This window comes from Rhinolophus sinicus, linkage group LG04, assembly GCF_036562045.2.
Source record: "Rhinolophus sinicus isolate RSC01 linkage group LG04, ASM3656204v1, whole genome shotgun sequence".
Classification (NCBI taxonomy): Eukaryota; Metazoa; Chordata; class Mammalia; order Chiroptera; family Rhinolophidae; genus Rhinolophus; species Rhinolophus sinicus.
The window spans coordinates 76,533,565-76,558,583 of NC_133754.1; the positions used below are offsets into that span (position 1 = coordinate 76,533,565).

Here is a 25,019-nt window from a genome sequence, read left to right on the forward strand (position 1 = left end):
TTCTAGCTAAATTTTTGCACCTTTGATTATTTCTTTAGGAAGAAAAATTGCTACAATAAGATTTCTGGGTCATATGTGTTCTGTTTTAAGATTTTGACATATAATATCTTTTGATCAAGCTCTTAAAATGTTTTATGCCAGCACCTTGATTTTGGCCCATTGAAACTACAGATTTCTGACTCCAGAACTGTTGGAGAATGAATACATTTCTGTTGTTTTCTTCAGCCACCAAGTTGGGGTAATATATTACAGTAGCCAGAAGAAACTAAACGACCACCTAATGACTTTTTCTTTATAGCTACATGCTTTTTTAGTTCTATAATTTCCTTTATTAATTTTGTGTTTATTTTAGTATAGTTTCTACTGAAATTCCCTATCTAATCACTGAGACCATCGCTTCCTTTACTGTTTTGGACATATTTATGATATCTGCTTTAAAGTCTTTGTTTCCTAAATCAGATATCTGAGCTATCTCAGGGTATTTTGTTTGAGTACTTTTCTGTCTTGACTCCAGGTCACATTTTTTGTGTAACATTTTAAATCTGGTACTTCCTAATTCTTTCTAATTGTGTATTGGACGTTGTTGTTGATAGACTGAGAGTCAGAATTCTGGGAAACTTCTGAATAATGTTGACTTTTGTTCTAATAGGTAGCTTGATTATTGGCTGATCAGCTTGAACTTGGTTTTCTTCATTAGGGTCAATTTGTGAAAAGCCTAAGGTGTTTTCCAAGCCTCTCCAACTCAGTGGGACTCAACCTCTGTATTAGTTTTCAGTTGCTGCATAACAAATCACTACAAACTATGTGACTTAAAACAACATACATTTATATCTCATAGTTTCTGAAGGCCAGAAGTCCAGGCTAGATTTCCTTAGCTGGATTCTCTGCTCAGGGTCTCACAAGGCTGAAATCAAGGTGCTAGCCAGGACTGAAACTCACGTGAGACTCAGGGTCTTGGTCTCGTCTGAGCTCATTCAAGTTATTAGTAGAATTTGACTCTTTGCTGTTGTAGGTCTGCGGTTCTTGTTTTCTCTCTGGTTGATGCTGGGGGTTACTCTCAGCTCCTAGAGGCTGCCCTTAGGTCCTAGTCCCATGGCCCTTGTATCTTCCGACCAAGCCAGAGAATCTGTCATTTGGCTACATGGAGTTAGCTACGTGGATTGGTTATTTAATGTATCCTAATCAAGGGAGCGGCTACCCCATCTTACTCACAGGTGCCACCCACACTCAAGAGGAGGAAGTCATACAAGTCACTGGGGATCATCTTAGAATTTTGCTTAGCTAAACCTCCAGTCTCTGTGTCCCTGGTGAATCTGGTCAGAGATTGGTTTATTCTAGGGCAGTGTTTCTCAGTCCTTGGTCATGATTGTCTTCCTTAAGAATCCTTTTTAAATGTTGTTTTCTCTTAGTCACCCCACCACCCCACACACAATTAAATTTTGATGCCACAAGTATACTGCATTATGTTTATGCACTTGGGTCCTTTGGAGGCTTACAACCATTGTAATATCTAAGATTTTTTTTATTTTTGCATTCCTCCTAAGAATCAGTTTTTGCCCCTTTGGGACCAGTATCGCCCCATTTGAGATTGCGTGCTCTAGAGTATGGTTCTCACCTCTAAGTTACAGTCTTTCTGCTAGCTCTACTAGTTTGAATGAAGTCTCTGCATTTTCTACATCTAATTTCCCCCAGCATTGCTTGTCTGTTACTTGTGATCTTCTTAACCCTATCATGGCTGCTTCTGGTAAACTTTATGTTGTCTCACTGCACGTGTGGAGAGCACTCACTCAGTCAAAGACTTTCAGAGCACCCCCACCTGGACTTCTGTGCTCTCCTCTGAGCAGTCGTTCCAGGTGCTTCAGCAGCTGTCCTCTGGTATCTGCCTTCTCGGGGGGAGGATTACTGTGCTTGGCTGGAACTTAAGCTTGCTGTGCTGCTGTCTGGAAGTTGTTCCCAGGAGTGGGGGTGACAGTGAGAGACATTCACAGGGTTCACTTTCTGACTTTCCTAGTCTTGTTTTGCTTGTAGTCCAATTCCTAAATAAAATTGCCAGCCCCACCCCATTTTATGGTTGTTCATGGCAGGAGAGCTCATTCAGTTGTTTTTCCATCATAGCTTTGGAAATTGAGCTGATTCCACACATTATTTTAAATAATAAAGGTTCAAGGTCTTCCAAGGCAACCATTGTTAAAAGCCAACTGAAAGTTTTATTTACTTTTTCTTTTGAGACAATTTCATTTTTCTCAGTGTTTACTTACGTTAATTTAAGTAATTTATATAATATATTAACTTAGAAGTAAATAAGAATTATAGCTAAAATATTATATTTACTAACAGTGTTTGCTAATACTGTCTTAATCCTTTTAAGAGAAGAATACTTCTTAAGTAAAATTCTTTGCTGTGTTTTTTTGTAGAAAACTCAGAAAATGTTACGTACCAAAAGAAAGAAATCAAGAAGTGAAGACACAGAATCAGGTACAGAACAGTGTTTTATGCTTTGAAAATCATTCAAGAATTTCATGTAAAAAATGCTTAATTTGTTAAAGTAACAAATTCTAAGTATATAAAACTGCCACTTTAAAAAGTTAAAAATATATGACTTTGGAGTAACTGTTTCTTTCCAACATCTATCATGAAAACTTTCAGTATACAACAAAGGTGAAAGAATTTTACAATCTTTATATACACACCGCCTAGATTTTACTGTTAAATTGTATTATATTTGCTTTGTCACCTATCCATTAATCCATTTTAATTTTTCATTATATAGAATAGACTTTTTTCATACATCATGTAGTTTGTACTCTTGTATAAGGTTTTTTCATTTAGCATAACTTTTTTCAGATTCATTTGTTATTTTGAATTATTTTTATTGACAAAAAGTTTATTGAAAAATGTTTGAGAGGAAAATAAAGCATTTTCTCTTTCCTTCAATTCTTTTAGAATAGAAGTTATATTTTTTCTTGTTATAAAAATGTTTATTTTAGAAAATTTAGAAAGAATGGAAAGGAAGATAATCACCTATAATTCCATCACCCCAAAATAACCACCATGTTTTTTTGTCTGTACTCTTTAATCCTTTTACTGAGCTTTTCTTACCCTACTGGGATTATATACTTGTGTCATCATATCTTACCATATTCTAAGTATTATATAGTATCATGCTAATGAATGAATATTTCATTCATGAATATATTGTAATTTTGTTAATATCTTACTATATATTACGACAACTGTCTAATATAGTGAGAAATCTTTATGTGTTCTAGAAGTGGCCTATTAGGTAGATTAAAATTAAGAAAATATAGTTAACAAAGAAGAGCTCGATCACCAGCAGTGTTTGGATAGCAGCAGGCTATTAAATAAAGGCACAGCAAAGTAATTAAAAGGCAGCAGTGCTTCAGGCTGCTTCAGCAGAAATGGGAGAACCAAGGAGACAGCAGTACAGAGTGATGGTGTAGACAGGTTTGAGACACTGCACTGGGATAGAGAAGTGTGTCTCCGCCCATGTGCTGCTTCAGCGGTAGCTATTTTCAGCCATTTGGTGGGATGCTTTCTGTTGAAGCCTTTCAGAAGTCAAATTATTGATCATTGGTATATTAAATTGGCTTATCTTAATGTTCTAGATACTTCCGACGGTGTACGTATTTGGTGTCTAAAAGGAAAGAAAAGCAGTGATATCATGGAGTTAGATGTTATTTTGTCTGCATTTGAGAAAACCCTCCTAGAGTATAAGTAAGTTTTTTGATGTGCTATAGGTACCTAATAAAATCCCACAGCTTTTTTATACATAGTATTTTCATTATCATTCAGTTTTACATATTTTTAAATTTCCATTATAATTTTTTCTTTAATTTCCATTATAATTTTTTAGTAGTATGTTTTTGTATGTCCAAATACATGACTTTTTAATTTATATTTTTGTATTAACCTGTCTTAAATATGTTCTGGTCAAATTGCATGAACTGGTGATACCTATTTTTTGAAATTTTGAGGCTTTCTTTATGACCTACCACATAATCTCTGGGAATCTCTAATCAGTGGGTCTATGTAGAATCTCTAATTATTGGATCTATATAGAATCAGTATTATTAATATTTGTGCAATTTTTCCTGATAGTTCCATCAATTTATGCTATATACATTTAAAGACTATTTTATTAGGATATGCTTAAAATTGCTCTGTCTTGATTGAACATTTTATCCTTATTGACCCTCTCTGTTTCTAAAAATGCTTTTTGTCTTAAAATCTATTTTATCTGATAATAATATAGTATCACTAGATTTCTTTTGCTAGCATTTGCCATATTTTATATATGTTCTTTCCAACCTTTGTCTGATTTTAGACTTTCTTATAAAATCTTTAAAATCCTATATGTCCACCTTTGAGTTTCAGCTGTTGACTTTAGTGCATTTACATTTATTATAATTATCAATATATTTGGAAGGATGGATTGATAGTTTTATTGCTTGAAATATTTTGTTCTAACTTTTGATGTTTTTAATCCTTTCTTGCTTTTTAAAAAAATAGAATTTATAACTCCCCACTAATAAGAACTTTGGCAAGGTCTCTTATCTTTTGGTCTTCTCTCCCTTTCCCCCATCCCAAACCCCATCAGTTTCTAATACCTAGAGACTTTTAATTCTGGCTTAAGATAGACAGTTGTCTTTTTTAGCTTCTAAAACAGCAACAATCTTTACTCAGGTATGTATTATATTTGACCACCTTTAATTCACATATTTTTTGTAACATGCCTCTTATTTAAATGTTTCATCCAACACTTCTTAGCATGGCTGTTTATGTTGTAAAATTTCTAAATCCTAATTATTTTGTTCATCTAAACCTTGTTTCTTTACATGTGGTCTGATCTTTCTCTAAGCTTTTACAATGTTTTGTCTTTGATATTCTTAAATTTCATTATTTTGGGTCTGACCTTTCCAATCTAAGATTCTTCTTTAATTTCAAAAATAAAAAATATTTTTGTCTTCTCTGATTTTCTTTATTTTCTATGTTATTGTCCTTTGTTTCATTCTTCTAGATTTCCTCAATCTAGAAATTAGAAAAGTGCTAATTTACTTCTCAGATATATCCATTCTGCCATTTACCCTATCTATTGAGTTCTTTATCTGTTTTAGGTTTTATATCTAATATTTCTGTTTGGTTCTTTTTTATCTCTTATATTCAGGTTTTATGTTGCTAATATCTTCTTTAGAATATTTATCAGGCTAATTTAAAATTACTGGATTGTCTATTGTGAAATACCTGCTTCTGATAGGATTTCTGATCTAATATACTGTTGTTTTCCTTTTGAAACAGTTGTGTTCTTCCAGTGTCTTGTTGCTCTAGCCTATGAGCTTTCATATTTCCCTTGGGCTGTCAGCTTCTCTGTCAGACACGGTGTGTAACAGAAGGCCAGACCTCAATTTTTTTCAGTTCCCATGAATACAGGGATGGCAGTGGCTAGGAGGCCTCAGTCACTCATCCCACAAAGTGACTGTCAGATCAGCATTTCACCCTTTGACCCGCAGAGATAAGTAGCATTAAGAGGAGATATCCTCCTTAGATTACCATTCTTCAGCCCTGGGGGTTTGTCAGGGAAGGAAGAGAAAACAACTGCCCAAAGTTAGTCAGTCTCTATCTGTTTTTCTCCAGACCTCTCAAACAGCCTAGATTTTACTTTTGATGACACAGGGACAGAGAGAGGTCTGAGTTGCTGCAGCTGTCAGAAAAGCACAGTTTCTGAGAACCAGTGTCGGGGAAGAAGCAGGAGCCAACCTTAACAGTTCTCTTCCTGCCCTGGGCCATAGCCACCACTCCTCACACCAGTTCACCCAGCCTAACCCCTGTTCCCCTTACCTCAGGGCTTTCCACAGCTTTCTCCATTTGGGTGGACAGGGGAGGAGTCCCTCTCTAGTTCTTCTGGCGATGATCTTGGGGAAAGGAACCAGCTGTCATGCTAACTCACTTTATCATCGTGGGAAGTGTATGGTATGTTTCAGAGCCAGTTTGCCATTAAAACTGGTACAGAAGTTCTCTTAACATACCCAAGACCATCTTGACTGGTTATCCTTTTCTCACTCATAAATCTCTTTGAAGGAAGAAAAGACTTATTATAGAATTACAATATTCTAGTGAAAATGTCATCTTGCCTTTTATATTAAATTCTTGATATAAAAAATGATTTAGAAGAGGTATAGTATTTTCATGAGACGTTTAAAATTATAAAATACACTTGTGTTTTTGTCATACCAAATAATTCTGGTAGAATCACTGATCTCATTTTATTTTCTTGACAAAGTGTTCTCAACCACACGAAAAGCTTTACTTTCAAAATCAAGTTAATTATTTGAAGGTCTGCCATTTTTAATACCCTGTACCTAGTACTCACACCTGAATAGTTGTTTTGATAACAGACTTACTGATTGTAAACAGTTTTTTGATGTGTATAAGTAGGGAAGTATACCATGAAATGCAAATATTAAAAACTTAGAATATTCTAAAACTCATTCAATTAGTTATCTGTAGGGAAGTGACCAGATTTTTAAGGCACTAGAATTTGGAAGTGCTGTTTCTAGGTACTGTATATAGACCACCACCATTAAGGTTGATAGAATCCACCAATTTATCATCATAAGCCATGCAGAAAGCCAAGCCAAAACATTTTTCTAATGTTTTTTAATCTTAAAATCGTGATTTCATATTGATGTTAGAAATTCTACTTTTTAAAAATAGGGCTGATACATTTTTTTAAATTGTGATAAAATACACATAACATATAATTTACCATCTTAAGACCCTTATTGAGTATGAATTCAGTAATGTTAAGTATATTCACATTGTTGTGCAGCAGATATCTCTTTTTCTCATTGTATAGCTTTGGCACCCTTGTTGAAGATGATTTGATCATATATGTGAGGGTTTATTTCCAGGTTCTCTGTTCTCTTTCATTGGTCGAGATGTCTGTCTTTATGTTAGTACTATACTCTTGATTACTGTAGTTTTGTCATGTTTTGTAATCAGGAAATGTGAGGCCTCATCTTTGGTGTGCTGTTTCAAGATTATTTTGGCTATTTGCTGTCCTTTGATATTCCATATGAAGTTTAGGATGGTTATTTTCTACAAAGGCAAAAAATGCCACTTGGAATTTGGTAGGGATTGCATTGAATCTGTAGATAGTTTGGGGTACTAAGGACATTTTAATAGTATTAACTCTTCCAATCAATGATCATGGGATGTTTCTCCATTTATAGTACCTTTAATTTCTTTCAGCAATGTCTTATAGTTTTCAGCATATAAATATCTCACTTTGGTTAAGTTTATTCCTAAGTATTTTATTCTTTTAGATGCTGTTGTAAATGGTATTGTTTTCTTAATTTCTGTTTTGGATTGTTCATTGTTAGCACATAGAAATGCCACTGATTTTGTGTGTTGATTTTGTGTCCTTCAACTTTGCTGAATTCGTTTATTGGGTCTAACAGTTCTTTTGTGGAGTCTTTAGGGTTTTCTACATAGAAGATTAATGTCATCTGCAAACAGAGATTTTACTTCTTTCCAATTTGGATGCCCCCCTCCTTTTTTTTTTACCCAATTGCTGTAGCTAGGCTTTCCATTACTATGCTGAAAAGAAATGGCAAGAGAGGGCATCCCTGCCATGTTCCTGATCTGAGAGCAAAAGCGTTCAGTTTTTCACTATTATGATGTTAGCTGGGGCTTTTCATACATGGCTTTACATTGTGTTAATGTAATTTCTTTCTATTCCTAGTTTGTTTAGAATTTTTATCATGAATGGGTGTTGAATTTTGTCAAATGCTTTTTCTGCATTGTGTGGCTTTTGTTCTTCATTTTGTTATTGTAATGTATTAACATTGATTGCATTTCATATGTTGAACTATCCTTGCATTCCAGAAATAAATTCCATTTTGTCATGATGTATAATCCTTTTTTAAGCTGTTAAATTCTGTTTACTAATATTTTGTTGAGGGGCTTTGAATCAATAATCATCAAGGATATCGGTGTCTAGTTTTCTTTTAGTACCTTTGTCTGATTTTGGTATCAGTGTAATGCTGGCCTCATAAAATTAGTTTCGAAGTGTTCCCTCCTCTTCAGTTTTTTGGAAGAATTTGAGAAGGACTGTTGTTCGTTCTTCTTTAAATGTTTGGTAGAATTCTCCATTGAAGCCATCTGGCCCTGGGACCTGTGATGGGAAGTTTTTGATTTCTGAGTCAATCTCCTCACTTAGCTATCAGTTTGTTCAGATTTTTTTTTTGAACCGACACTCCAGTTCAAGCCGTTGTTTCTCAGTCTAGTTGTGTAGGGCACAGATCCCTGACCCATGCTGGTATTATGAGCCTTGTGCTCGCTTTCTGCTCATGGCAGCACACGGTAGCCCATGGCAGCCCACGGCAGCTCATGCTGACCTCTGGACCTCTGGATGCTCACAGCAGCCCAGCTCCAGGGAGAGCTGTTGTTCACAGTCTTAGCTGTAGAGGGCACAGCTTACTGGCCCATGTGAGAATCGAACCCTCGACCTCGGTGTTAGGAGCACGGCCCTCCAACTACCTGAGCCACCAGGCCAGCCCCAGATTTTTTTTTTATTCATGATTCATTCCTAGTAGTTCTAGGTTTCTAGATATTTATGCATTTCTTCTAGGTTACCCAATTTGTTGGCACGTAATTGTTGATAGTAGTCTCTTATGATACTTTTTATTTCTGTAGCATCAGTTATATTTCATTTCTGATTGAGTCTTCTATTTTTTGTCAATTTTGATTTTTTCAAAAAAACCAACTCTTAGTTTCAGTTTTTTTTCTGACTCTTCTATTCTCTATTTTGTTTATTTCTGCTCTAATCTGTATTGTTCCTTCTGCTAACTTTGGGTTTGGTTAGCTCTTCTTCTTATAGCTCCTTGAAATATAAAACTAGGTTGTTGATTTGAGATCTTTCTTAATGTAGGTATTTACTGCTATAAACTTCCCTCTTAGTACTAATTTTGCTGCATCCTATAAGTGTTGGTAAATTGTGTTTTTGTTTTCATTTGTCTTAAGATTTTTCCCTTGTTATTTCTTCTTTGACCCATTGTTTGTTCAAGTGTTGTTTAATTTCAACATACTTGTGAATTTTCCTGTTTTCCTTTTGCTAATGATTTCTTGTTTGAAATTGTTTAAACCAAGATTTCTTAGTTTAAGTTGGTTAGGTTACTTTGTCACATAACATGTGATATATCATGGATAATGTTCTGTGTGTGCTTCAGAAGAATGTATATTCTGCTATTATTGGGTGGGATATTTTCTATAGGTTTAATAGGTCCAAGTGGTTTATTCAAGTTCTGTCTCCTTATTGAGCGACTGTATGATCTCTCCATTATTAAAAGTGAGGTATTGAAATCTTATTACTGTTACTGTGTATTTCTCTCTTTAATTCTGTCAGTTCATATATTTGGGTGCTCCAGTTTTGGGTGCATATATGTTTATAACTTGTTATTTTTCTGATGAATTGACCCTTTTTTTCATTCCATAATGTCCTTTGTCTTTTGTGACCATTTTTGGCTTAAAGTTTATTTTGTCTAAGTATGGTCACCTCTGTGTTTTTTTTTTTGGTTACCATTTCATGGAATATCTTTTTCTATCCTTTTACATTCAGTCTGTGTATTTTCCTTACACTTAACTAAAGTGAGTCTCTTGTAAACAGCATATAGTTGGATCTTGTTTTTTTTATGCAGTCAGCCACTCTGTTTCTTTCGATTAGGGAGTTTAATCTATTTACATTTAAAGGAATTACTGACAGTGACTTAGTATTTTGTTAGTTTTCTATAAGTCTTGTAGTTTTCTCTCTTCTCTTGCTATTTTCCTTTGTGTTTCATTGATTTTGTGTAGTGACATGCCTTGATTCCCTTCTCATTTTCTTATGTGCTTCTATAGATATTTTTTGTGAGGATGACATAAATCATCTTATAGTAATCTTCTTTAAACATACTTTCAGCATACTTGTGAATACTTGTGATAACCTCGATAACATACAAAAACTCCTTTACATCTCCTTCCCCCACTTTTTGGGGATCACATTATGTTATCGATGCCACAGATTACTACACCTTTTATATTTTTAACCATTGACATAGTTTTATAGTTATTTCAATGCTTTTGTCTTTTAAATTATATACTAGTATTAAAAGTGATTTATGCACCACCATTACAGTATTACAGGATGCAGTATTCACCTATATATTTACCTTTGCCAGAGAGCTTTGTATTTTCATATGCTTTTGTGCTGTTGTATAGTATCTTTTTGTTTTGACTTGAAGGACTCCCTTTAATCATTCTTATAAGGTGGTTCCAGTGGGGATGAACCACCTCAGCTTTTATTTATTTGGGAAAGTATTTCTTCATTTTTTGAAGGATAGTTTTACTAGGCATAGCATTCTTGAATGGTAGTTTTTTTTCCTTTCAGCACTTTGAGTGTATCATTCCACATCCTTCTATCCAGTAATGTTTCTGCTAAGAAATCTACTGACAATGTTATGAGAGCTCCCTTGTACACAACAAGTTGCTTTTCTTCTTTCAAGATTTTCTGTCTTTGAATTTTGACGGTTTGAGTATAATGCATTTTAGTGTGGGCCACTTTGGGTTCTTCTTGGGGTCCCTTGAGCTTCCTGAATTTGGGTGTCTGTTTCCTTCTTCAAATTTGGGAAGTTTGGAGCCATTACTTCTTCAGATAAGCTCTCTGCCTCTATCTGTTCATCTTGGACTCCTATAATGCATATATTGGTCTACTTGGTGTCCCATGAGTCCCATAGGCCTTTTTTTCATTCTTTTTCTCCTTTTCTTCCTCTGACTTGATAATTTTAAATGATTCATCATCAGGTTTGCTGTTTCTTTCCTCTGCTTGATGAAATCTTTTGTGAATGCCTCTAATTTTTTAACTCTGTCATTGTATTATTCAGTTCCAGAATTTGTTTGGTTCTTTTTAATAGTTTGTTGATATTCTCATTTTGTTCATGCGTTGTTTTCCTTTTTTAATTTATCTGTTTTCCTGTAGCACACTGAGCTTCTTTAAGATGATTGCTTTTGAATTCTGTCAGATAATTTCTGTCAGGTCTCCATTTCTTTAGGGTCTATGTTTCTGGAGATTTTATTTTTCTCTCTTTGATTGGACCATGTTTTCTTGTTTCTTCCTGTAATATATATATATACACTTTGTTTTTTTTACCGTGTTTTGTGCATTTTAAAACGCAGCCACTTCCCATAATCTTTACACACTGGCTTTATACAGGGGAAGACCATTACCAATCAGCCTGGGTAAAGTTTCTGGGGTGGGGGTCCCTAACCTTTTTCTGGGGATGTATCTTCTTTGATCTTCTGTGTGTAATTTCCCAACTAGAAAGGTTGCTTCTTTCTTTTTCAGGAGATTGTAATCTCTAAAGGTTAGAGCTCCCTCTTGTGTGTGTCTGTGGTATTTGAGTTCTCTGGTGCTGCAACGGGCTGCTGAGCTCTTTTGCTTTCCATGTACCCCAGGCATCCGTAGACTGCTGGTTCCTTGTTCGTACTCCAAGTCAGACAAGACAAGAATAAGTCCCTCATGCAGCCCTCTGAAAAGCCAGTATATTGGACATATGCTCCACTCTTCTCTTTTTCTTCCCAAGGGAGAAACCATGAACTAAGCTTCTCCTCTCAGGAGAACTGAGCTGTGCTGGCTTGGAAGAATGGCTATCTCAGTTGATATGAAATGGATTTTCTTAGATGTCTGAATGTGGGTGTTTTTGACTTTAAACTTGCCTGGCATAATGCAGCTTAATTGGTTTTGGGAATTCTCACAAAGGCTTTGTGGGCCGTGTATAGGTAAGTTGGTTTTCCTGGGGGGGAATGAGGTCTGGGGTTTCCTATTCCACCACCTTGCTGATGTCACTAGAAATATTTTTTTAACACCCATTTCATGATGAGAACTTATGCAAAGATGCATATGTAAAAATGCAGGCCTTCTTTTGTGTATGCTTAGCTTCTGACAAAGTAGGCCATGAGTTTGGTCCCCTTCTGTTGGGTGACTCTTCTTCCTGATGGACTTGCTGCAAGAAAAAAATAACTTTGTAACTACTGGCACTTACACAAGAGATTTACTATTTTCAAATAAAAGGACACTTTAAATTACAGTCCACCCTGTGCCAATGCGGAGAGGGTGGACGTGTAGCTGCAGCCCGGGCAGTGTGTCCGCTGCTGCTGCACAGTCGTGGTGCGTCTACCGTTCAGCCGAGTGAGCCACACCGGGAGGCCGGATTCTCTTCTCCCTTCTGACAGGGACCTGACTCAGTTTCCTTTTGGGGTCAGCTTTATATTAGGTCAGTGCAAAAGTAATAGTGATTTTTGCAATTTTTAACCTTTTAAACCGCTATTACTTTTGCACCAACCTAATAGTTTTTGAAGAATTCAACAGCTGGCTTTTGACACTGACTGTTGGTTGGAACGAGCATACTTTAGATGCCTGGGGGTCATGGAGAACAAAGGAGCTCAGCAGCTTGTTGCAGCAAAAGAGAACTGGCAATACTGCACACGCGCTGGCACAGCTCAGCAGGATTAGGAAAAATGGCCCCGCGCACGCCTTCTTCCTTGGGAGAGGAAGAGATGAGTGGAACGTCACCCAGTGTTCCAGGTTTTTTGGGTGCTGCCTGAGGGAAGGGTTTCTGTGTCACCTGAATTGGAGCACTGGTGGGATCTGACAGTTTGGATGCCTGGGGTCAGAGACCAAACATGTTATACAATTATTCATTCCTCCAGTTGTTAGCAGGCAGGGAGGGAGGGGCTAAAGTCTGCTGGTTGTTGGATCGGGGGCAGGAAAAGGCTGGGATTGGTTGTAAGCATTTCCACATGACGTGTACCACCTGTGGCCGTGGCCGGTGTCAGAGAGTTAAGCTGACCACATACTTGAGGGTTTAGGAAAAAGTATTTCCTGTTCTTTTCCTTTTGTTGAGATATTTCCAGTATTTTTTTAAAGCCTGAGAAAGTGATGTAAGCTGACTATGCTATCTTAGATACTCAGAATGGTGTAAGCCAAATTGTGTGTTGCTATGCTAAGCAAATAAAACACACCTTTCAAGATACCTAGTTTGATTTTTCGTTTATTCTACAGAAAAAATATAGACTCTAAAATTTGCAAGAAAGCCATCAATACATTTCATTCTAATATAAAAGATGAACTCATCAAAATGGTAAGTTCACTGACATAAATTCATTGGTCTAAATCTTTACTAATCCTGAGGTAGCATATAGTTAGGAAGGTGTGGTCACACAGCAGCCTAGCCGTTTGCCCTCTCCAATCTTTCCTTAGGGAAAGAAGACTCTGTGGGACTGTCCCTCTTTGGGGTTGAGTTCATTTATCCTAAGTCTCCTTATTTGGTCCCTGTAAGCTGGGTCTGCAGTCAAAGACGAGTAACGATTCCTCGTGGGAGGAACGACTTAAGCCAGAAGGGACCCCATTGGGACCCCCATGAGTTAACATAATAAAAGTCAGGAGGTAGCCATACCCCTCCTCCTCACCATTATGGGAAGCTGCTAATGCATGCCCCAATTGTCCTGCACTCTGCTATGCAAAGGACTTAGAGTGATAAGATATCCTCTTCCTGCTTAGCTCATGGGATGGTTTTACCTTGTGAGACTTGCTCCCCCAGGGGGTTGAACACACCCACCTTAGTCGCCTGGGGACAATAAACATCGGTTGCTTTGGGACAGATATCTGGGAATTGGAAGAATTTTAAGGTGTGGTATGAGAATTTCGTGGACCCTGCCTTTAATCTTGTGATGCTTATTGTAAGAAATCTATAAATACCCACGAGGACCCGATTCAGGGCTCCAGTCCCTTGAGGCTGCGAGTCCCTCGGTCCTCTGTGATTTAACTGTATTTGAGTCTCTGTCTCTTTATGATAGTTTAACCCTCGCCGCCTTCCCACGGCTTGCGTTGTGCAGGTCGCAACAGGAAGGACTGCATTTGCTGGCAATGTAGTAAAGAACTCATTAGAATTATCCATATTTCACATGTTGTTTTAAACTAAATGTCATGTATCATAAGCTAATAAGTGTTTAATTTTGGAAAATGCCATGCAAATATTTCTTTTGTTTTCCGTAGCTTAAAAAAATGCAGATGTTGAAAACTCTGAAAAGGAAGAATGCTAAGGTAAGTCACTTGTGACGAGAAGCAGACAGCCATATAGAACGCTATCATGGAGAAGAGCTATGTAGACTTGACTCTGAGTTTTATGACCGTTGGTTTGTATAAGATTTTTATCTTTTTAGTCAGGCTTTTATTTGATTGATTTTGTGTTTGAGTACTGTTAATGCACGCTAAGGAATGGGGATCCTGGTTAGCCTAAAAGTGGCAATGAAGCCCACGATGGCCACGTGTATGGATAAGTATTGTGTGATGTATACTTATTGCTTTTGTGGATATCAGAAAGCAAAGCCTTTTAGAATCAAGACTTGTCCCAGGTAAGAGGAAAGCCTGGGCGGAATACCGGTTTAAGGGTCAAGAGACCTCATTTGTTGTGCTGGTTCTGCTACTTCAATGTTGTACCACATTTTTGAGAGCTATACGCCACTAGGTGTGCAAGGGAAACAAGCCAGGAAGCACTAGGCCCTCCTTTCCCCGTCATCTCTTTATGGTCGGACCAAATGACCTGACATTCTAGCTCTCAACTTGCATGAATCCTGGAATGGAAGAGCAGCTCCCCCTCTACATTTATAATAGAAATGTATTGAAAATACACATTTCCCTTCCAGTCGTTACAAGCCTTTGTTGTTGTTTTCCTTCCATTTTAATCTCTTACTGGTCAACTCTGCATTGCTTATAAGCAAGTGGGAACAGTCTGAATGTCCAGCAATGGAATATTAGGTAGTCACTAAAAGTGATGGCAAAGATAATAAAATTGATTTTACTGAAATGTTCTTTTTAAAATACAAATGTATCATGACACTCCCCTTCTTCAACATTTTCCTAGTGTCCCTAGATAAAATTGAAACTCCTTACTTTATATCTCACAGGGTAAAAACCTGGCCCCCACTTCCAAATCTTGGAGTAAATAGCCCTACCGTTCTTTTTCAGAGTTCTTTCATAGCACATATCAGAAATTGTAATTACATACTGCTTATATGTAATATTTGTCTTCCCTATTAGACCAAAGTTCCATGATAGAAAGAATGGGGTCTGTCTTGTTTTGCACTATTTCCAGTACCTGGCACAGTGTGCATGGCAGTGCCCAAATATTTATGAAATTAACAAATAAATTATTATATTACTTAGATAATTTCAGCTATTGAAAAGAAAAGGCAGCGTTTGATTGAAGTCCAGGATGAACTGCTTCGGTAAGATAACATCAAAATCCTGTTGAGATCTTACTCAGAAAGATTGTGCTGTGTCATGTGGGGCTAGTAAAACTTGCTGCTGTGTTGCATTAAAATCGCAGGTTTTCTTTGAGAGTGGAAGCTCAGTGAAGGTAGATTATGCAGCAGAGTTGGAGAAGCTCTTAACAGAGGAGAATTCGGCAGTGATCTATTTGCCACCAGATCTCTCAACTGTGGCCTGAGAGGCAGCCTAATTAGAGAGTTAATGTATAGACTCTAGAACAAGACTGCCTGGGTTTGAATCCACGCTTGACCATTTACTGGCTGTGCAACTTTGGGCAGGTTATTTAACTTCCCAGGGCCTCAGATCCTTCATTTGTAAATGAGCATAATACTTCCACCTTGCAGAGTGTTGTGAGAATTAAATGAATAAATGTACAGAAAATGCCTCACAGTGACTGGCATACAGGAAGTGCTGTATAAATGTTAACAGTTTTTGTTAATATTGTTGGAACATGATTCAACAATAATTGAATTGGTATGACACTCATGCGAGTCCATTCCCAAGTATTGGACCAGTGAACTGTTCGGGCTGTCCCCGTGGTCCTGAAAGACGAGCACACTGCGTTGCTGTCAGACAGCTAGTGATGTGTGGTGCTCTTCAGTCCGGCCAGGGTGTGGTGTGAGCTGCTGGCCTGGTAGTAAAGCAGCGGAAGTATAAGCAGTATCAGATATGCTCTCTGCTCTTCGGGAGTTTTAAATAGAGCTTGAGAAAGTGGTATCAGAAAAGACAGCCTATAATTACTAAGTTTTAGAGAAGAGCTGCCACAGAAGTTAGAAGATGGAGGAACTGGATATCTAGTCCATTGGTTTCCATATCTAATCTATGGACAGGTGCGGCCCATGATAAAGCTCTCACCTGGCCCAGGCCAAAATAAGAAAATTAAAGACAGTATAATAATGATAGCTAACACTTAAAAAAAAAACTTCCTGTGTATGCTGGGCACCACCCTAAATGCATTATGTTATACACTAACTCGTTAATCATAATCTGTGAGGCAGGTGATTATGGCTGTTAACAAGGCTATATAAGACCCAGGCATGTTTTAAAGACCAGCCTCTTGGTTCTTTGTCTAGATATAATTTTAAAAGTTGAGAAGTACAGGCATACCCAGAGATACTGTGGATTTGGGTCCAGACCACTGCAATAAAGCAAATATTTCAATAAAACGAGTCATAACTTTTGCTGGTGGAGGGCCTTGCCTTCAATTTGTAAACAGAAAAAGAGAAAGCAATATCTATGAAACACAATGAAATGAGGTATGCCTGGATATTTTGAAAAAGCATAAAAAGAAAAAAAATAATGTCATTGTTTTAACTTTACATGTGAAAGACCTAAGGCACAGGGAGGTTAGCTTAACCTACAGCCCCACTCGTAGGAAGCAGGGGAGCCAGGATCTGATGTCTACCACTGACTCCAAATCCTGCACTCCTGACCGCAGACCAGACAGCACACTAGTGAGTCGTCCAGAGTGTTGCATTTGTTCAATGTACAGAACTGGTAAAAGGACTTTTCTTTTATAAAATAAAATCATGATATTAGAGGATAGTTGCTTTTTATATCTTGTGAGAAGAAGAAATTTGCAGTCTTACCCCTTCCTTTTATGTACTAGTCCATAAAACCCAAGTGATCCCTTTTAATTTTATAGGTTAAGAAACTAAGCCACTGAAGAGAAAGCACTTTGCCCAAGATCATATATTTTTCATCCAGGCACTGTGATAGTTTTTTCCCCCAACTGGTTTTATCTGACCTTGGAAATGGACACGATTTTGACCAGAGGAAGGGGCAAAGGGAAGCCTTTTTGCCCGCGCTTTTGCTGTTAAACTGTAATGCCTGTCTATTCCTGCCTGAGGCTATACAATGTTATGTTCTAACTCAGTAGCTCCCAAGACCCTAAAAATGACTTGAAGAATTTCAGGATAGATAGGGTGTATTCTTCTGTGGGCTTCGTATTTCAGAGTTTTATCTACATTTTAAATTGAAATCTAGTATCTTTCCACACATTCATTATTTCAGAGCCACAGATATTTTAAACTATCTAGTCCACCTTCCCTGTTTTTTCTAACTTCACTCAATATATTTACACACTCAGTCTCATACACTGTAGGTTGTTATACTTCATTATACTGTCATTTATTTTTAGGAACTTTTTTTCTTTTCTTTTTTTTAGGTTAGAACCACAGCTGAAACAACTACAAATAAAATATGATGAACTTAAGGAGAGAAAATCTTCTTTTAGGAATGCAACATATTTCTTATCTAATTTTAAACAGCTTCATCAAGATTATTCAGATATTCGTGAGAGAAAACCAAATGTAAAGGAAACGGTAATAAGTTCAATTTTTACTTTTTACTGTGCTCCAGAAGCTATAGGGCTTTTCATGCTAGAGTATCAGAAGCTTTGAGCAAAGAGAAATGTAGATACAACATTACAGTCTACCCAAAGCAGCATCACTCTAAATTGGTGAAAACTTGTTACATCATCCCTTCTTTAGCTACTTAAGGCTAGAAGAGTAGAGAAAAATCCAGAAACACTTTTTTTTATGAAGATATTTATGCTACAGAAAACTGAATCTCACTAAGGGAAGTGTATCCTTTGTGTACAAATCTGAAGTGCTTTGCTTTATTATAATTGTCATCAACGTAAGATTACTCAAACATGTTTTAAAGACTAACCTTTTGTTAACCCCATGTCTGTAGTATCTTTTCTCTAAAAAACAAGTCATCAATAAAATGGTAGGTGTAATTTTAGAAGCTGAGAAACAAAAAAATATAGGAGAAAGTACATATTGTTTTAATTTTGTACTGGCTTCTGGATTTTTGCTGCAGACTTTGCTACTGTTGTGAAAACCAGAAATGTTTAAGGTACAGAAAAAAAATATATACATATAGATTATGATCACATCTTGTATTCTTCAATTCTAAATTCAATTGTAAGGTTTTGACACTAATCTAAAGGTTAATTTTCCTGAGCCTAAGGTTTGTTTATAGATTATAGAGACCTGGAAATAGAATGTTTTAAAATTATTTGTTTCCTGCGACAGTACCCAGCGAGTCTAAAGCTTGTTATTTGGAGAAATTAATAGCACTAATTTAATTTGAACGTAATAACTTCGGTGAAAACTGAGATTCAGAGACTGTACCTTGTGTGGAATACACTACTCTTACTGATAGCTTGTTCTCTGCATGCCCTTGGTGCCTTTTGTACTTCTATTGTAGTGCATGTTCTTTTTGCTTTATATATATATTTAAGTATGTCTTACCTCTTTTCCTAAACTGAAAATCTAGCACCAAATGTTGGTTCTTCCCGTTACCCCTCCCTGACAGCACGTGCCCCATCGTAGCTCGAACACATCGTAATGTGATACATTATCTTTTATCTTGTGGTGGTAAAGTCTGACAGCTTTTCTGTTTAATTTTCGTTTCTATGAAAACCACCTTGAAAACATGATAACAAACTATCATAATTATAAAATTCTAGAAAGGAAACTTAGTCACTCACCCTTCAATAACAATTTGCAACGCGAAGTTTGGCTTTGTTACCATGTTTCCCCGAAAATAAGATCTAGCCAGACCATGAGCTGTAATGCGTCTTTTGGAGCAAAAATTAATATTTTATTTAATTATTTTAAACATAAGACTGGGTCTTATATAAATTTTTGCTCCAAAAGATGCATTAGAGCTGATAGTCCGGCTAGGTCTTATTTTTGGGGAAACACAGTAATTATTTCAGTCATAAGGTAGGTTTGAATTCTAATTTTGTCTTTAATCATTAAGAACATTTGAACTGGCAATTTTTAAGACATTTAATTGATTTTCCCAGTAAATAATTTTTCTAGGTGATGGATTTTTTTTTTCTCTTGAACTTTTATAGGCCTGGTGTTCTCATTCCTTCAGTTCTTGCAGTAAAAGTAAATCTGCCTTACAGTTTTCTGTTTAAAAAAGGCATGAGGTCAAGCAGACTTGCCCAAACCCAATCTATATCTGTTCCAGGAATGATTTTCTCTTTTAAATAATTCACATGCCACTGTTCTTTGAACCAACTAGTCTTCTGGGGTGAGGTCAGCTCAAGCCTTGCAGGGAGCAGTTCCTTTGCAACCTTATTTCTCAATTATGTCCTAAGGAAATGGGTTAAAACCAAGTTTCTTACTGATACTAGTTTTAAAAAGAAAATGAGTAGTTAATGGAAAGCTCTATTAAAATTGGCATTTGGTCATAACATTGAGCTATGTAAAACAAAAGTTTTTAGTATTTGTTAATCTAAATAAATTACTTTCTTCCAACAGTATGACTCATCCAGCCTTCCAGCTCTGTTATTCAAAGTAAGAACGCTTTTGGGAGCTGAAAGTCATCTGCAAAATATCAACCATCAGTTAGAAAAGCTCGTTGACCAGAAATGAGACCAATCTACTAAAATGTAAAGATCAGTCTCATGCTACTGCCCGTTGCCTTCTTAGACTACTTTTTATTGTTAAAGAAACAGTCTCCGATACATTTAGTAAACCTGACTAATTGTTCAGGCTGGCTGTATGGCCTTGTTACCAGTTTGATTGTTTAGTAGTTTTAGAGATCATAAGTAACTTTCCTGGTTAGTGTCTTGAGTAATAAGTTTTAAAATGTTGACACCTAATTCTAATCAGCCATAGACATATAAAAGACTTTTTGCCTATAAATAAACACAAAATTAAGCTAATGTGAACACAGCCTAACTTTGGTTAATAAGATTTCTACTGAATTTAAGTACACTGAAGCTAATTTTCAATAACTGTTTCATGTCAGTAAAAAACAAGAATTGGAACACAGAGATATAACTTAGTTGATATAATAAATTACTAAAATTTAATAATCTGTCTTCAGGCAAATAACAGTTTGGTTATGTGAGTGTCCATAGTTAATTAGCTACTCTTGTAATACTTCTATAATTAGTTCATCAGGAATTTCATCCACTCCACTATTATAACTGAGCAGACTGTTTGCTGCAGCTTCTGCTAATTCAGCATCTTCAGTAGCTTCCAGAAAATAAGTATCATCAATGCCACTATCCCAGTCAGGATCAGAAAATACACCTTTTGATGAGGTACTAGATAGCTTATGAGGATTCTTGGTTTCATTGTTCCTTGTTTCGTCTGTTGTAAACTCTTCTTCCTTTGGTTCCAAAAGGGAGGGTAAAGGAGAATGGGATAGGAAGAAAATACAGGTTATTCAGTCAGAATGTGATGATTTCACTGTATTAATCTATGTTGAATTAAGGTATTAAGACCAGTTCAACAGATATTAAAATGAATATGCGGCATCATATTGTCCCTGAGATAGTTGCCATGGGAATGAATTCATTAATTCAAATATTGCCGCCACGGTAGCTCAGACACTCTTGAAACTCCAAATCTGGAGTCTGAAAGATACCATGACAAAAGAACTTAATAAAAACTTCTTGTAAAATATTAAGGCCACATAGAAAAGTGGACATAATACAGTTACAGGCAATCTATAATAGAAATAGAAATAGTAATTCTGAAAAAAGTTCAACTTCAATTAATAAATTAAGAAAGGTAAATTAAAACTGAAATACTGCTTTTTGCCTACCAGGAGGGTAAAAATTAAAAGGTAAAAATAAGTAATGTTGGCAAAAACGTAGGGTCGTAGGTGCTCTCATAAACTGTGAAGTTTAATTTCCTATCATTTTTATGGAGAGAAATTTAGTAATATGTATTCCTGAAGATATTTGTGATGGTTTAAGTAGGAAAAAAAACCTACAAAATAGTATGTATACTATGACTAACATGTATATGCACATACACATATATATTAATCAGCATACATACAAATTCTTGAATATACATACCATTTATATCAATTTTCTTTGAATGGTCAAAACATGAGTGAGGATGATTTTTCCCCCTTTTGATTTTTTATGTATTTTCTAATTTCTTTTCTACAATGAATGTGAATTATTTTGGCAAATAAAAGTTTTTAAAGGAAAACTGTTGGCTTAGCAATCTGGTAATATCTACCAAAATTAAAAATGGATATATCTCTTGACATTCTTCTAGAAATTCTTCCTATAGATATAAAGAAACACAAAGATGAGTATTTTGTATACTTTTTGTAAAGCAAAACATAAGTGTCTAGAGCTGGTTAACTAGGTATCTATACAATTTCTTATGGAGCAGTGAAAAAGAGTGCGGTGCATATTAGATATGTGCTGAGATGTGACAATCACTAAAATATATGCCTAAGTGAAAACAAGGTACCGAACAGTGTGTTTAAAAGCTATCAGGACACATTTGGACACTACTCATGGCTCATTTATACAGTTGTACCAAGAACTAATTAGTGTGGGTGGGAGATGAGGGTAAAGGGGATCAACTATGGTGATGGAAAGAGAGCTGACTGGGTGGTGAACACACAATGTGATATACAGATGATGTAATACAGAACTGTACACTTGAAACCTATGTAACTGCTAACAATTGTCACCCCAATAAACTTTAATTTTTAAAAAAAAGGAAAGAAAGGAAAAAGAACTAATTAGTAAGGAGAAACACTAAGCACTTACCTCTTTGAGAAGAAACAGGAAACACACTTCAGCAGGTAATGGAAAACCTGAATGAGAAAGATAGTAAAACTATTTTATATAGATACCTAATTTTTACTTTGTGGTGGTAAATGTAAAAATTAATTACTCACGGTCAGATTTGAAGTTTTGTGCTTTACATACAGGGTCATGACATTTCTGATACCAAACTTCGTTTTTCAGATCAACTAAAATCCTTTATGTTAAAAAAAAAAAAAGAAAAACAAAAATGTTGACTGGATAGAAAGCAAAATTCAGCAACATACTGTTTACAAGAGATATGCCTAAGACTTAAAAAGTAAAAGAATGGAAATAGATGTACACCAACCAAAAGAAAACTATGGTGACCAAAAATATACAAAATGGACTTTAGGGCAAAAAAGTACATTTTTAAAAAGTTCCTCCCAGGAAGATAGAATAATTCCCAGTCTGTACCCACCAAATAAGATCGCTTCAAAATACGTGAGCAAAATCAACAACTTCAAGGATAAACATTCTACCAAAAATGAATATATTTTTAAAAGATTCTTTTGATAAGTGATACAACAAATAACCACAAAAAATTCAGCGAGGATATAGAAAATCTGATGACATAATTAAAAAGCAATTAATAAATTTGACATAATAGGCATATATGACTTCAAATAATTAAAAAATAATTAAAGCTCTTTACAGTCACATACAAAACATTTATAAAATGACTATTCAAGTACATTGTGAAGCTCATCAAATTTAAAAGCATTCACACAGCACATTCTAACAAAGCAGATTATTTAGAAATAAAAAGATAGCTAATAGAAACCCGTAACTTGGAAATTAAAAACATTTCTAAATCAATGACTCAAGGAAAAATCATGGTTGAAATTAGAAAATGGCCAGAACTGAATGGAATTGAAAATACATGTTAAAATATGTGAAATAGGGCCAATCGTTAGAGGGAAATTTCAAATCTTAAAAGCTTATTTACAACAAAAAAAGAATGGCTAAAGGTAAATGAGTAACTAACTTCAGCAGAAAATAATCAAGAGCAAAAATTTTTTTAAAAACCAACAAGGCCAAAATGTGAAAATGAAATTCTTTTGAGACTGATCAAAAAATAGGTAAAGACACATTAGAAATCAAGTGCAGCTGTAACTACAAATGCAGAATATTCTAAAAATAGGATATTATACACTTGTGTCAGTAACATTGAAAATTTTGGTAAAATAGACAAAGTACTAGAAGTATAAAAATATACCAAACTAAGCAAACTTAAAAAGTTACAGAAAACCTAAACAATCCTCTACCGCTAAAAATAAAATTTAAGTAGTTTAAAATCTTCTCAAATTTCATAGAAAAAGAAACATAAAATGACTAATGTTCTACATGGTAGTGGGACATGTACTGGGGAGAGAAAAATGCAGGCGACGCAGTCTAACTGCCTCACACACATTCCAGTAATAGGCGTCCTACTCAACCGACTAATGCTGCAGCCCCCAAACCGTACACCAAAGTGCCCCACAGCAATGGGGTTTTACAGCTTTCTAGGGAAACACAGTGGCACCTGACATCTGTCAAGCACTCTGCAAGCTACCCTACAGTTCACGGCTTCATTACATCACCCTTCGTTCCTTGCAGTGATGTCCTATCTTTGTAGAGCTGAGTTTTTGGGTGGCGGCTGTGATAAAAAGTATTATAAACATCAATGTGGAATGAGACATAATGGGGGGGGGGGGGCAGTGTCCAATCTGATTATAACGTTTAAGAGGTTATGCAATGCTCAAAAGGACATGTGTTCCCTTAACAAGTAATTGTATTTAAGGAGGTGAAAAGGTACAGACTTCTAGTTATAAATAGTTATGGGGATGTAACGTACAGCATGGTGACCTTAGTGAAAACTGTACTGCATATTTGAAAGTTGCTGAGAGAGTAAATCTTAAAAAATCTCATCGTAAGAAAACAATTTGTAACTGTATGGTGACAGGTGTTCACCAGACTTACTCATTTTGCTATGTATACATAGATAGCAAATCAGGTACACCTGAAGCCAATACTTATATGTCAGTTGTAGCTTGATAAAAAAAAGAATGAAATAAAAATATTTTCTTTCAAATGATCAATATTGTTTTTTCAAGGAGCTACTAAATTGTTAGGACATGAATACTTGAAGCTATTTAAAACTGTTTTATACACAGAACTGTTAGGTATTTCTTTTGGCCTCAGAGCATGTGAAAAATTCCTAAGAGTCTAAGGGGACCATAAACTGAGAACATTGGGAACCTCTGGACCAATGGTATTTGCGAGGCAGAGAGCCCTTATCTTCAGAATGCTCTCTGCAAGATGTTTCTGATTTCTGCTTATGGTAAATAAACCTAGAGTCTGTGGACATACGAGGCATGGTTACACATGCGGTGTCAGGAGAATGCATGAGTACAAAATGCAGAAGCTTCCTAACCTCAGTGCTCCCTGCTGTGTACAGTGACTGCTCATTTCTGCCTCCCTTTCAACCGGAGTCAGAGAGCATCCAGTGCAGGAAGCATCTGGGGAGCAGGGCCAGCTGTCCCAGGCCTCAGTCTGCTTCCCCTGTGCTTTTCATTCCTTGTATCTTTCAAGCAAAGCTTGACACTGGGTTAGAATGTCGGATTCATGAGGGTGGTTTGACAATCCAATCCTCAAATTCATTAATGATCAAGGACATTCAGATGAAACTACAATTTCATTTTATATCCACCAGATTAGCAAACCAAATTTTTTAAACCTAATAGTACTAAAGTGTTGGTGAGAATATGGAGCAGTAGAAAAATCTGAAAACACTGCTGGTGGGAGTATAAATTAGCATGAACATTTGGAGAATTACCTAGTAAAATTAAATACATACTTTGAGAAACTCTTATATATGTGCTCTAGGCAATATGTACAAGCATATTTGTAGCTTCATTGTTCATATAGCAATCCAAAAGTCCGTAGTAGGATAAATAAACTGGCATATTTATATTAATATGGCAAACTACACAATAATGAAAAAATAAGCAACTGCAACATGCTGCAATATGGATGAACAAAAATACAATATTGACTAAAAAGCAA

The 25,019-nt window shown here is 36.0% G+C and overlaps 2 protein-coding genes across 7 annotated transcripts in view; one reads left to right on the forward strand and one right to left on the reverse strand.

The window, feature by feature from the left end:
* CENPU (centromere protein U) overlaps positions 1-21,360 on the forward strand; it is a 35,967-nt gene extending 14,607 nt beyond the window's left edge. The window contains exons 7-13 of the mRNA XM_074329845.1: positions 2,415-2,475; positions 3,627-3,735; positions 13,115-13,193; positions 14,108-14,155; positions 15,278-15,339; positions 17,550-17,706; positions 19,666-21,360. Coding sequence (XP_074185946.1) covers positions 2,415-2,475; positions 3,627-3,735; positions 13,115-13,193; positions 14,108-14,155; positions 15,278-15,339; positions 17,550-17,706; positions 19,666-19,779 — 630 coding nt within the window. The 3' untranslated portion in view covers positions 19,780-21,360. The remainder of the gene's footprint in view (positions 1-2,414; positions 2,476-3,626; positions 3,736-13,114; positions 13,194-14,107; positions 14,156-15,277; positions 15,340-17,549; positions 17,707-19,665) is intronic.
* Positions 20,188-25,019, reverse strand: part of PRIMPOL (primase and DNA directed polymerase) — a 31,357-nt gene continuing 26,525 nt past the window's right edge. For 3 of the 6 annotated variants that reach the window (XM_074329843.1, XM_019736194.2, XM_074329844.1), the window contains exons 11-14: positions 22,067-22,149; positions 21,936-21,982; positions 21,391-21,438; positions 20,188-20,524 (exon numbers count right to left, since the gene is read on the reverse strand). In XM_074329843.1, coding sequence (XP_074185944.1) covers positions 20,279-20,524; positions 21,391-21,438; positions 21,936-21,982; positions 22,067-22,149 — 424 coding nt within the window. In that variant the 3' untranslated portion in view covers positions 20,188-20,278. Of the gene's footprint in view, positions 20,525-21,221; positions 21,439-21,935; positions 21,983-22,066; positions 22,150-25,019 lie in introns of all 6 variants that reach the window. The other 3 variants (XM_019736191.2, XM_019736190.2, XR_012495551.1) reach the window with 2 other exon arrangements.